Genomic DNA, 13,219 nt, shown 5'->3' with positions numbered 1-13,219 from the left:
TCTTTATTTTTATTTGTGTGTGTGTTTATCTTCATTTTTTGTTTTTTAATTTTTTTCTTTTATTATTTGGTTTGTTTGTAACTTTGTCTTTTTTATACATTGCTGGATTTGGTATGCTAATATTTTGTTTAGGATTTTTGCATCTATATTCATGAGTGAGATTGCCTATAATTTTCCCATAATTATCTTATCTTGGTATCAAGGTTATGCTTGCCTCATAAAATGAATTAAAGACTATCACTTTTTTTCCAGTCTTTTGAAGAGCTTAAGTAAATTTTAAATTGTTCCTTGATTGTTAGAACTCACTGGTAAACTATTAGGGACTGGTGTTTGTGGAAAGATTTTAAATTATTCAATGTCTCAAGGATTACAGAACTCTTCTGATTTTCTATTTAGTTTTTAATTGTTTTTGGTTTGAGTTGTATTCTACTAGGACTTTATTCATTTAATCTAAGTTCTGTAACATATTACATAAAATTGTTCATAATTCCTTTCTATTCTTTTTAATAATTTTTAAAATTATTAGCATAGCTAGTTTTGACTTTTTTAATCCAACAATTATTTATTCATGACTTTACTCTTTTCTTAATCAGTGTTGCCAAAGATTTGTCTGTTTTATTAGGCTCTTCAAAAAACCAATTTGGCTTTGTTGATCTTTTCCATTATATATATTTTTCTTCCTTAATGATTTCTGCTCTCTTGTTACTTCTTCTACTTTCCAGGAGTTGTAATGCTGTCCTTTTTCTAACTTCTAAGTTGCATACTTTTAAGCTTCCTCAACCTTTTTTCTTTTCTAATATAAGCATTTAAAGCTTTAAATGCATCACACACATGTTAATATATAATTTTTCCTTATTCTTTAGTGCCAAATGTTTTCGAATTCTGACCATAAATTCTTCTATATTTAGAATGCTTTTAAGTTTCCAAATGTATGAGGTTTTTCTCTCTTTTGTTATTGATTTCTAACTTACTTTGATTATGATCAGAAAGCATCGTCCCCCTCGATGTGTTCCACAGATCACGGCTCGCAGTGATGCCTTTCATTCTTGTCTAGATAATCTGTCATTTCAGTTTTGTCCAAGGAGTAATTTAGAGAAGTAGTTTAATTTCCCAGAATATTAGGAACTTCGGTGGGGGCAGGGGTGTCATCTTTTTATCATTTATTTTTATTGGGTTAAGACTATGATTTACTCCCTGAAGCAAATCAACAAGCTGGGAAGCAAGGTGGGGAGGCTGGCTGAAGACACCATCCTCGCCAGTTCCTCCCCTGGGAAGAGGTGCAGATACAGGACCCGGCGCTCTTGGTCCTGGTGCCGAGGACCAGGGTCAGTGGGGAGGGTGCTCTCCCTGCCCAGTCTCCCTGGCCCAGCTGGTAGCCTTCTCCAGATGTGGGTGAAGACTGAGAACCTGGCTCCGGGAGCATGCGCAGACAGCAAAGCTGGGGGACTCCCTGGGGGCCCACCTGCTGCTGGTGGTCCTGGAGGGAAAGCCTGGTCTTTTTTTAAAATTGAGTTCTAATTCACATCCCACAAACTTCACTCTTTTAAAGTGTACAGTTCAGTGGGTTTTAGTATATGTACAGTGTGCAACCATCTCCACTATTTAATTCCAGAACATTTCCATCACCTCAGAAAGGAAACCCTGTACCTGTTAGCTGTCACCCTCAATCCTCCTTCTCCCCAACGCCAGCAAATACTAATCTGCTTTCTGTCTCAATGGATTTGACTATTCTGGACATTTCATGTCAATGAAATCATGCAATATGTGATCTTTTGTGATCAACTTCTTTCATTTAGCATATTTTCAAGGTTCATCCATGTTATACCATGCATCAGTTCTTCTTTGCTTTTTATTATCAAACAATATGCCATTGTACGGATATATCACATTTCCTTTATCCATTCTTCAGTTGGTGGCCATTTGGTTTGTTGCCACTTTTTAGCTATTATGAATAATGCTACTAGAACATTCATATACAAGTTTTTATGTTTTTATTTCTCTTGGATATATACCCGGGAGTGGAATTGCTAGGGCATATGGTAACTCTACATGAAACCTCTATAAAAAGGTTTAACCTTTTGAGGAACTGCTAGACAGACTGTTTTCCAAAGTGGCTACATTATTTTACACTCCCATCAACAGTTTATGAGGGTTCCAATGTTTCCACATCCTCAACAACACTTGTTATCTTTTTTCTTTTTCTTGTTCTTTTTTTTTTTTTTTTTTTGCTGAAGAAGATTCACCCTAAGCCAACATCTGCTGCCCATCTTTCTCTTTTTGTATGTGAGCCACCACCACAGCATGGCCACTGACAGATGAGTGGTGTAGGTCAGTACCTGGGAACTGAACCCAGGCTGCTGAAGTGGAGCATGCCGAACTTAAACACTAGGCTACTGGGGCTGGCCAACACTTGTTATTATCTTTTTTATTACAGCTGTATTAGTGAGTGTGAAGTGGTATCTCACTGTGCTTTTTTGTTGTTGTTCCAGCAGTATTTATTATGTACCTCCCAAAGGTCAGGCACCATGAGTTGCTCAAGATTAATAAGGTACCTGCCCTCATGGAGCTTACATTCTGGTTGGTGAAGGGAGACAATAAAAAAATAAACAGAGGGGCTGGCCCCGTGGCCGAGCGGTTAAGTTCGTGCGCTCTGCTGCAGGCGGCCCAGTGTTTCGTTGGTTCAAATCCTGGGCGCAGACATGGCACTGCTCATCAAACCACGCTGAGGCAGTGTCCCACATGCCACAACTAGAAGGACCCACAACGAAGAATATACAACTATGTACCGGGGGGCTTTGGGGAGAACAAGGGAAAAATAAAATCTTAAAAAAAAAAAAAGTAAACAGAATTTGAAACACGATGCACATCTGAAAAAAATAAAAAATTTTTTAAAAAATCAAAGAAACAACCACAGCCTTTTAGAATGAGCTTTTTAAATGAAAGTTCACCTCTCAAAAAAAAAAAGTAAACAATTAAATAGATGAGATTATTTCCGATACAGGTAATTTCTGTGAAGAAAATGAACTGGGTGATGAAACGAGAAGATTTGAGATGGGGAGATAGGGAGCGGTATTGTTCAGAGAAGTTCTCTTTAATATTTTTTAACGCAGTCTTATTTTTTAATTTTTTTATTGCAGTAACATTGGTTTATAACGTTATATGAATTTTAGGTGTACACGGTTACACATTTCAGTTTCTGTGTAGATCACATCATGTTCGCCACCCAAAGACTAATTACCATCCATCACCGCACACGCGTGCCTAATCACCCATCCCTCCCCCCTCCTCCCTCCTCCCTCCTCTGGTAACCATCAATCCAATCTCTGTCTCTATGTGATTGTTTGTTGTTTTAATCTTCTACTTATGAGTGAGGTCATACAGCATTTGACTTTCTCCCTTTGACTTATGTCACTGAGCATAATGCCCTCAAGGTCCATCCATCTTGTCACAAATGGCCGGATTTCACTGTTTCTTATGGCTGAGCAGTATTCTATTGTGTATATATACTGCATCTTTATCCATTCATCCCTTGATGGGTACTTAGGTTACTTCCATGTCTTGGATATTGTGAATAATGCTGTGATGAACATAGGGTTGCATGTATCTTTATGCATTCGTGTTTTTGTGTTCTTTGGGTAAATACCCAGCAGTGGAGTAGCTGGATCATATGGTATTTCTATTCTTAATTTTCTGATGAATCTCCATACTGATTTCCCCAGTGGCTGCACCAGTGTGCACTCCCACCAGCAGTGTAGGAGGGTTCCCTTCTCTCCGCATCCTCTCCAACACTTGTTGTTTCCTTCACTGTGCTTTTGATTTGCATTTCTCTAAGGACTGATGATGTTGAGCATCTGATGTGCTTATTGGCACATTTATATATCTTCTTTGGAGAAATGTCTATTCAGATACTTTGCCCATTTTTTACTGGGGTTATTTGCCTTTTTACTGTTGAGTTGTAGAAGTTCTTTATGTATTCCAGATATTGGCTTGATTCCTTTTATTCCTGAAGCCTAGGAGGAAGACATGTGAATCAATCCCAGCTTCATGGCTAGGGACAGACTGCCCCTGGTACACAGGGACATCTGGGAGCCAAGGAAAGCGCTTTGCCAGTGTGTTCACCATCTTCCCCCAGGGGCAGACACAACTGTGCTGTCCAGGAGAACTAAACAGCCATAATAGCTACTACATTCTACTGAGCTGTTACGAGCTGCTGGGCACCAGCTAGTGGCTTTCCATATATTATCTCATTTCCTCCCCACAGCAGCCCTGTGAAGTAGGTATTATCATTATTACCCCCATTTTAAAGATGAGGAAAGTAAGACTCAGGAACGTTAAGTAACTTCCACAAGGTCACACAGCTTCTACGCATCAGAGCTTCAATTCTAACCCTGGTCTTCCCGCTCCAAAGTCGGCACTCCTACCCATCCAGGTATACTGCCTCCCAAACAGAATGCAAGCATCCCACCTCCCAGACCCTCAAGTTCATTTCCAAGAGTGTTTGGGCACAACAGGGGAGATGGGAGCTAAAGACTGGATCAAGGAGGGGTGGGGAGGAGACAGGGACTTCACCTGTGGTCTCACTGGCACTCTGGGTTACTCCTCCCACCAGTTTGCCCAGTATGCCGAGATTGTCAACTTCACCCTCCCCAATGGGACTCAGAGGAGCGGGCAAGTGCTTGAAGTGGCTGGCACCAAGGCCATTGTGCAAGTAAGTCAATGAGATGTTGGCTGGTGGAATAAATGAATGAACCCACAAAGTTCCCACACTATCTTATAAGCTGCAAAGGCAAGAAATGTCCTACTTTTCTGAGAGCACCTTACCCAGAGCTGGGCAGAAATGGCAGAATGGGAGGCCCCCTTCTCCCCAGCAAGCTCCTTATTAGAGTAACTAACCTCTTGTCCCATAGGTGTTTGAAGGGACCTCTGGGATCGATGCCCAGAAGACCACCTGTGAATTCACAGGGGACATCCTACGGACTCCAGTGTCAGAGGACATGCTGGGTGAGGCGCTGGGGTGGGGCAAGGGGTGCTCCTCTGTCCTTCCAGCTCAGCTTCCCTGACCAAGCACTTAGCACACTGCACTGTCGTTGCCTCTTTACACATCTGCCTCCTCTGTGAGCTCTTTGAGGTCAGGGGTTGTGTCTTCTTTTCTCTTTGATCCTTGACCCCAGCACAGGGCCTGACATATAGCAGGTGTTCAATAAATGAGGAAGGCGGGTTCCATAAACTAGAGGCACAGCAGGTGCCATTTATTTGGGGTCAGGCTGAAATGGACTGTACGTCCCCTAATTTACTCCCAAGATCTGCCATACCTGGCTGTCTCCTCTTTCCAGCCCTAAACCAGCCCTCCCCCATTCAAGTCATGGTCCTGGGCCAAGATCTTGCCTGTAAAGGTTTCTAGGAGAGAAGGGAAGACCCTTCAAAGAGACAGTCATTGTATCCAGCTCTCTGGGGGCTGAGGGGGAGGGGGACACAGGGCAATCGGGACATGGGGGGCGGCGGGAGCTGGTGGTGGCATGGAGGGGGAGCAGCAGGGAGAGACACAGGGCTGGCCCTGAGCACCCTACAACACCCCTCGCCCACCCACAGGTCGGGTTTTCAATGGCTCCGGCAAACCCATTGACAAGGGGCCAGTGGTCATGGCAGAAGACTTCCTGGATATCAATGGTGAGTGACCAGGAGCTCTGGATGGCTTTCGGGAGCCAGCCTCTAACCATCTTCCCCACCCCCAGTCATCACCTCTGCCACCTTGCCCTTGGAAGCTCTGCCCCAGACACAGGCCAGGGGCAACTGCCCAGGGCTCACCCCCAGGGCTGCTCAGGCTAAGAGGTGGATCTCCCAGGTAAGAGGTCTCTGGGTCGCCCTCAGGTCCTCCGAATCCCACACAGTACCTATCGATCTTGGAGAGGGCCCTGGTTCGGCCCACGGGGGCCAGCCTGAGCTCCCGCCTGCCTGCCACTTCTAATGCACCAGGGCAGCGCTGTCCAAAGGGAGCGCTGACATGTGGCCATTTAAATACAAATGAATTCAAATAGAATAAAATTTCATTTGAAAACCACATTTCACGTGCTCAGTAGCCACATGTGACTAGGGCTACTGTGTTGGGCAGCGGAATCAGAGCACATTTCTATCATCACAGAAAGTTCTGTTACACAGTGCTGCTCTGGAGTCTGGGGCAGATTTGGGGGCCAGGTTTGGGGGGCAGAGAGAGACCTGAACCCTGGTCCATCATCACCTCCCAGGCCAGCCCATCAACCCCCACGACCGCATCTACCCCGAGGAGATGATTCAGACGGGCATCTCTCCCATCGATGTCATGAACAGCATTGCCCGTGGGCAGAAGATCCCCATCTTCTCAGCAGCCGGGCTTCCCCACAACGAGGTGAGGCCTGCAGGGGCCTGCAGACAGGGCCAGGTGGAAGGGACAGAGCTGAGGCCGGGGCTGGTGGGTGAGCAAGGAGGGCCGCCTGTGCAGAGCAGTCAGGGGCCGGCCCAGCTGGGACCATCAGCATTCAGACTGGCAGTTGTCCTCTGGTAGCTCAGGGACTCAGGGCTGCACAAGACCCCCTCGTTGTCCCCAAGCAGGTCTTCAAGCCTCTGCCTGAGTGAGTGGGGCACTCCTTGGCTCATAAGAGAGCCCGTTGCTAGCCCCAGTATTGAGAGTCCTGCTCAGCCGGGCTGACAGCGCTCCCCACTGGTCCTTGTAATGGGCTTTCCTCCCTGCACTGGGTGAAGCCCTCTCATGCCGGCCCACGGCCATCTGAAGCCTCTCTTTGCAGGCTCCCTGCCCCTCTCCTACCACCAAGAGTGAACAGCCGGTTCTTCTCAGAGCAGCCAGGTGACAAGGTTTCTGGATGCTCCTCCCCTAACCAGCCACATAATGACCAATCCTGGATGTGTCCCAGTGCACCCTCGAAATAGTGGTTAGAGGGCATAGGCGTCCCCGCCCTCCCCCTGCACACGCACATCTGGACCTGTGTGACTGGTAGCTCCCCACCCTGCAGGCCTGCAGTTCTGCACTCAGATCACCCCCAGCAGCCTCAGGGAGGCACCGGGGGCGTGAAGGGCCAAACCGCCCCAAACCCGTGCTGAGGCAATTGCTCTTTGGAACTGTTATTCTGCCCTGCTTCTCCTGACAGGCACCCTCAGCCCTTTAACAGCCACGGAATAGGGTGCCCCCCTCCCCAAAAGGCTGTAGGACCTGGGGCAGCCCTTTCACCTTTCAGGCCTTGGATCCTTCCCACCAGAGGTCCTGGCAGGAGGATGGACTGGACATTGCTTCATCCATCCTCCTCAGTGGTACTCAGTGGGGTGGGCTCTGGGCTCTGGTGCTGACATGCGCAACCCCCCCGCCCCTGCTCCGCCCCAGATTGCCGCCCAGATCTGCCGCCAGGCTGGGCTGGTGAAGAAGTCCAAGGCTGTGCTGGACTATCACGACGACAACTTCGCCATCGTCTTTGCAGCCATGGGGGTAAGAGGGGCTGGGCAGATTGGCAAGTTCTGGAAGCCATGGACGGGCAGCCTTGTCTCCCTTGGCCCCTGGCATGGCCTGATCTGATGGGGGAGGCACAAGTCTTCTCCTTGGAAAGCGTCCCGGTCCAGGTCTGTCTGGTGGGAGAGGCAAGAGCATGACTAGAGGGGGTGTGGCAGGCTCAGTGACCAGGGCCGCGTGTCCCTTGAGCATCCCAAAGGCCATGGTACCTACAAGATGAGCCCAGCTTGGCCCGGAGGAGGGGGAAGCCAGAGAATTTGGGGAGACAAGACAGCTTCAGGAGGGGGATGCCAGGGGGCTCTGAGAAGGGCCCCAGGGGGGGATGGGAGTTTAGTGGGGAAGCAGCTGGCCAAGGTGGTGCAGATGGTACTGAGCAGAGTTCAACCTGGAGTCTGAACCTCTCTTTGGGGGTCTGATGAGACCCTACTCAGGACTGGGCAGCAACCCCAGCCCCTGCCTTCTCAAGCCCCAGGGTCCCCCCAGTGACCATGGCATCTTCACCTCCAGTGACTGGTAGCCAGTCAGTTGATAGGCTTTACTGAGAAGAGATGGGAGGAACCCGGGTCCCCGCCCTCAGGCCTCTAGGCCCTGCCTCCAGCCCTCCCTGCTGTGTGTCCAGGTGAACATGGAGACAGCCAGATTCTTCAAGTCCGACTTCGAGCAGAACGGGACCATGGGGAATGTCTGCCTCTTCCTGAACTTGGCCAACGACCCAACGTGAGCCCTCCCCTGATGCCCATACCGCCCTCAGGCAGCAGGCCCTGTCCCCTTCCAAGATTCAGAGTACCACAGCTCAGGGGCATGCCAGAACTACAGCTACGGGCCAGAGCTGGGACAACAACCCCTTATTGTGCACATGGGGAAGCTGAGATTGGGCACGGGGCAGGGACAGCCCACGGAGAGACAGAGGGAGCCAGGCCACCACCCTGCCTGCCACCTGCAGCCCCTCTGCTCTGCCCACAACCTGCGTCCAGCCACTGTCCCGAATCAGGGCTCCTCATCCTTAGGTCCCTTCCACAAAGTCACCCCTAAAGAGATATTTCCCTAAACCATTTGTTTAGAAAAACTCTATTTTAAAAGTTTAGAAAAAGTGAGTTTAAATCTGGGGATCAGGTGGATGAAAAAAAATTCTAATAAACTATCCTGGGTACTAAGAGTACTTAAAAACTAAGTAACAGAGCTCTGGGGGCCACGATGAGTCACCAAAGGAAAGACTCACAGGCGCAGAGCCTGAGGACTGAGTGGCTGGAGCCAGAGGGACCGCCAGCCAGTGGCTGCGGGCCAGGGAGCGCGTGGACCGCGCAGACTGGGTATGCTTAGGAGCAGGGAGGAACAGTGAGGAAAGAATCCTGAGGACATGGAGGGAGAGTCTCCAGTGACCCGAGTGCAGGGTGCCCTGGCGAAGAGGGAGCTAGAGCAGACCCCACCTGGCTCTGAGATGCCACAGGTGGGCCACTGTCGTCCTCACTAGACACGCCTGGCCCTGACTGTCCCACCCTCACCCAACTCCCCACCTGCCCCAGCCTCTGCCCCTTTCCTACCTTGAACAGTAGGAGGAGGGAGTGTCATACTTGGCTGAGTGCCCACTCCCAGGAACCATCGCCCTGACCTGGGGGCTGGGAGCAGGGGCTCAGCATACCCACTCTGCTGCTATGCACAGTACCAGCTTCCCAGTTCACTTTCCACTCAGCACTGGGGCTGAATGGAGCAGAGGCCTGGGCCTCCAGGCTCTCTCAACACTGGTCATACCTCCAGGATCGAGCGGATCATCACCCCGCGCCTGGCGCTGACCACTGCTGAGTTCCTCGCTTACCAGTGTGAGAAGCACGTGCTGGTCATATTGACGGACATGAGTTCCTACGCGGAGGCCTTGCGGGAGGTGAGGTGGCCGGCAAGGGGTGTCAGGTTCATCCCTGCCTCTCCCTAGCCCCTGGACCCCAGAGCTCACACACCTAGGCCTGCCCCTACTCCCGTGAGCTCCAGGGAGCAGTAGCAGCCTGGCCATTCCTCTCCTGCCCCCCACGCACTTCTCACACGGTTGCTGACCCTCCCACTCACCCTTCCTGTGTCTGCCTCTCACCCTTTCTCCTACCCTATTGCCCTCGGACAGGTCTCGGCTGCTAGGGAAGAGGTGCCAGGGCGCCGAGGCTTCCCTGGATATATGTACACAGACCTGGCCACCATCTACGAGCGGGCGGGCCGTGTGGAAGGCCGGGGCGGATCCATCACTCAGATCCCCATCCTCACCATGCCCAATGATGGTGAGCTTCCTCACTGCCCACTACCTCCACAGCCCCCTGCCCTCTCTTCCCACCTGGACCCTTAAAGGGCCCATGCTTCTTTGCATAGATGTGCAGTGCCTCTGTTCCTTCATCAAGGTGGACACTATCCTTTTCTTGCTCCCCCCCGCCAACCCCTATCACTCCAGTGAGGGGAATAGAACCCAGATGGCCCTGAGGGGGTAGAGACGTGGGCCCCATCTACACTGAGGCCAACGCATTTCCTTGTAGATATCACCCACCCGATCCCAGACCTGACGGGCTTCATCACAGAGGGACAGATCTACGTGGACAGACAGCTTCATAACAGACAGGTACTGTCCCCTCCATACTCACTTCCACCCCAAAGACACAGACTAACAGATGTCCCACCCCCACCCCCTGTGCTTTGTCTCTCTGTGAATTAGGAGGGGCCAGGCAAGGCTAACCCCAAACAAGAGATAACCCCCATCCCTGGAAGACTGTGTGGTCCACAGACAGAAGGCAGGTCAGGGCAGAAGCCAGCCTACCTGGCTGTGGGACCTGGAGAAAATAATTTCATCTCTCTGATACTAGGTTTCCTCTTCTATAAAATAGGAACAATAATACTTATCACACAGTTGCATTGTGGAGGATAAAATAAGTTGGCATATAGAAAGCATCTAGCAGATAGTATATACTAAATAAATACCATTTCTCTTCCTTGCCAGTAGTTTGCTTTGGTGAAAAGGAAACAAGGGTAACTGACACAAATAGATAGTGAATAATGTGCCAACGGGTTAGAAACTGTGTCTGTCCTATCTGAGGTTAAGGGCACCCCACGACCTTTTCTTCTTCGCTTGGCACGTTCTTTCTTTGCAGCTATTAACTATTAAGCTTCAACTTGGTTTTTGGCCAAATAATCAAAAGTTTTGAAATAGCAAGCCTTTCACTAAGGTCATGTCATCTCCCTTGATACTCTCCTGTCTAGGAGCACACCTGGGGACACCAGCATACCCAAGACCTAGAATCCGTGGGAGATGAAGGAGAGCAGGGAGTGACCAGTGTCCTCTCTGTAGGACAAATGAGGACCAGTCTCCCGAGAACCAGTAGGGGGAGGGGAGAGAAGTAGCAGTGGGAAGAAAAGGAAAGTTCGGACCCTGCCTCTGCAACTCCCTTCTTCTGCTCCGCTCCCCCCCAGATTTACCCCCCCATCAACGTGCTCCCTTCCCTGTCGCGGCTAATGAAGTCCGCCATCGGGGAGGGCATGACGAGAAAGGACCACGGAGATGTCTCCAACCAGCTGGTAAGAAGGAGAGGGCGCAGGGCTGGCGGGTAAGCTAGTTTCAGAAGCTGGAGGTTTGAGCCCTGTCTGGACCACGAGCTTTTCTCCTGGAAAAGTCACTCCCCCAGAAAGGGGCCACGCACGGCCAGTTTGGGGGCCATTGGGCTCCAGTGGTAAGCCTGCGGTGACCGCCGACCCCCCCCCGCGCCCCCCCCCCCCCCCCGTCCCCTTGCCCGTGTCTTCACCCAGTATGCCTGCTACGCCATCGGGAAGGACGTGCAGGCCATGAAGGCAGTGGTCGGGGAGGAGGCTCTCACTTCGGAGGATCTGCTCTATCTGGAATTCCTGCAGAAATTCGAGAAGAACTTCATCAACCAGGGTGAGGCGCTTTGGGGGCGTTAAGGCAGTAAGCCCCTTACCCCGCTATACACACACACACACGCCTAACCCTCCCGCTCTGTCGCTAGGCCCCTACGAGAACCGCTCGGTGTTCGAGTCGCTGGACCTGGGCTGGAAGCTGTTGCGCATCTTCCCCAAAGAGATGCTGAAGCGCATCCCGCAGAGCGTGATTGATGAGTTCTACTCCCGCGAGGGGGCGCCACAGGACCTCATGTCGGACACCGCGCTCTAGCCCTCCTGCAGCCTGGCCCGCGAACGGGGTCCCGGGACCCTGCGCTCCGCGTCCAAGTCTACGCGCCCCTCCCCATCCGCCGTGGTCGCACTCACCCGAACCAACTGCTTCCGCGCCCACCTGCAGCCCCCCGACGGCTACGGGTGGGGGCTCCCACGCTCCATCCCCCGCCCTGGATTCCCGGCAGTGGGAAAGAACAAAAGGTGGTTCCGTCTGTATTCTATTTGGCTCTGACAGGAGCGTTTGAATTTTTATTTTAAAAGCCCCCAAAATAAGAAGTAAATGAGATGAAGTATTTGTCTTATGTGAAAACAAGATTAACAAAACACTGATAATTGTTAAAGCTGGAAGTGATGGATACATGAGGTTCATTAAACTATTCTCTCCACTTTAAAAAAACAAAGTCACATTGGTATCTTAACAACTGACAATAGAATTCCTCTTAGGGAGATATTTATCTTTGTTATGAAATATTTTGATAGATTTCTTGGGTGGAACCTCAGCTCAGGGGCCATAAAAAGGACAATGAAGGCCACAAGAGAAGTGTCTGATTATAAACGGCTCTGCCTGAGAGATGCTGGGGAGGTATTTGGTTTGCTCCAGACAGGAAGGGAGGGCAGTTGCTGGGAAGATGGCCTGAGGGACAGGGTTGGGGGGTGCAGAAGGCTGAGGAAAGGCCTCCCCAGTTAAGAAATGGGTGAAGAGCGTCCTAAAACCCAGGATACCTAATGTTCGTTGGAAAGCTGCCTGCTCTTCTGTAATGTCATCCCCTCCTTCTGCTCTGCCCCATCTCCAGTGCAGTCACCACTGCTTCTTAAGATGCAGTGCAGGGCGGGAGGACAAGACTTCAGCAAAGGGCCGAGTTCCATTTCTGGGTCAATGCGTTGTGGAACCAGGCCAGAATTCTTGGATCAAGAGGTGATACCAAAGGAGGCCCACAAATAAAATTCCCATCCCCGAGCCAATTTGCAGTCATTTTAGGGAAAGCTTTTGGGTGTCCACAGGGCATAGAGTTGTTTTTATTTAATAACAGCTTTATTGAAATATAATTCACATACCATACAATTCACCTATTTATAATTGTAAAATTAAACAATTTTTAGTATATTCACAGAGTTGTGCAACCTTCACCAAAATCAATTTTAGGACATTTTCGTTACCTCAAAAAGAAACCTTGCACCCCTGGCCATCACCCCTTAAACCCCTCTTCTGCCTCTTCCCCAGCCCTAGGCAACCACTAATCTTCTTTCTCTCTCTATAGTTTTGCCTATTTGGACATTTCATATAAATGGAATCATATAATATGTGGTCTTTTGTGTCTGGCTTCTTTCACTTAGCATAGTGTTTTCAAGGTTCATCCATGTCGTCGCATGTGTCAGTACTTCATTCTCTTTATTGCCAAATACTATTTCACAGTATGAATATACCACCTTTGGTTTATCCATTCTTCAGTTTGTGGACATGTGGTTGTTTCCACTTCTGGGCTATTACGAAGAATGCTGCTGTGAACATTCATGGTTTTCTGTGGACTAAGTTTTCATTTCTCTTGGGTATCCCAAGGAGTGAAAATCCTG

General features: G+C 49.7%; 1 protein-coding gene across 1 annotated transcript in view; it reads left to right on the top strand.

Moving 5' to 3' along the window:
* Positions 1-12,945, top strand: part of ATP6V1B1 (ATPase H+ transporting V1 subunit B1) — a 28,173-nt gene extending 15,228 nt beyond the window's left edge. The window contains exons 3-14 of the mRNA XM_014836683.3: positions 4,610-4,708; positions 4,908-5,001; positions 5,590-5,667; positions 6,243-6,382; positions 7,370-7,471; positions 8,112-8,209; positions 9,248-9,371; positions 9,603-9,753; positions 10,003-10,085; positions 10,931-11,035; positions 11,264-11,393; positions 11,482-12,945. Coding sequence (XP_014692169.2) covers positions 4,610-4,708; positions 4,908-5,001; positions 5,590-5,667; positions 6,243-6,382; positions 7,370-7,471; positions 8,112-8,209; positions 9,248-9,371; positions 9,603-9,753; positions 10,003-10,085; positions 10,931-11,035; positions 11,264-11,393; positions 11,482-11,645 — 1,368 coding nt within the window. The 3' untranslated portion in view covers positions 11,646-12,945. The remainder of the gene's footprint in view (positions 1-4,609; positions 4,709-4,907; positions 5,002-5,589; positions 5,668-6,242; positions 6,383-7,369; positions 7,472-8,111; positions 8,210-9,247; positions 9,372-9,602; positions 9,754-10,002; positions 10,086-10,930; positions 11,036-11,263; positions 11,394-11,481) is intronic.
* The last annotated feature ends 274 nt before the right edge of the window (positions 12,946-13,219 follow it).

The sequence above is a fragment of the Equus asinus genome, chromosome 6 (genome assembly GCF_041296235.1).
Source record: "Equus asinus isolate D_3611 breed Donkey chromosome 6, EquAss-T2T_v2, whole genome shotgun sequence".
Classification (NCBI taxonomy): Eukaryota; Metazoa; Chordata; class Mammalia; order Perissodactyla; family Equidae; genus Equus; species Equus asinus.
This window is presented reverse-complemented; position numbering and strand designations above follow the sequence as displayed.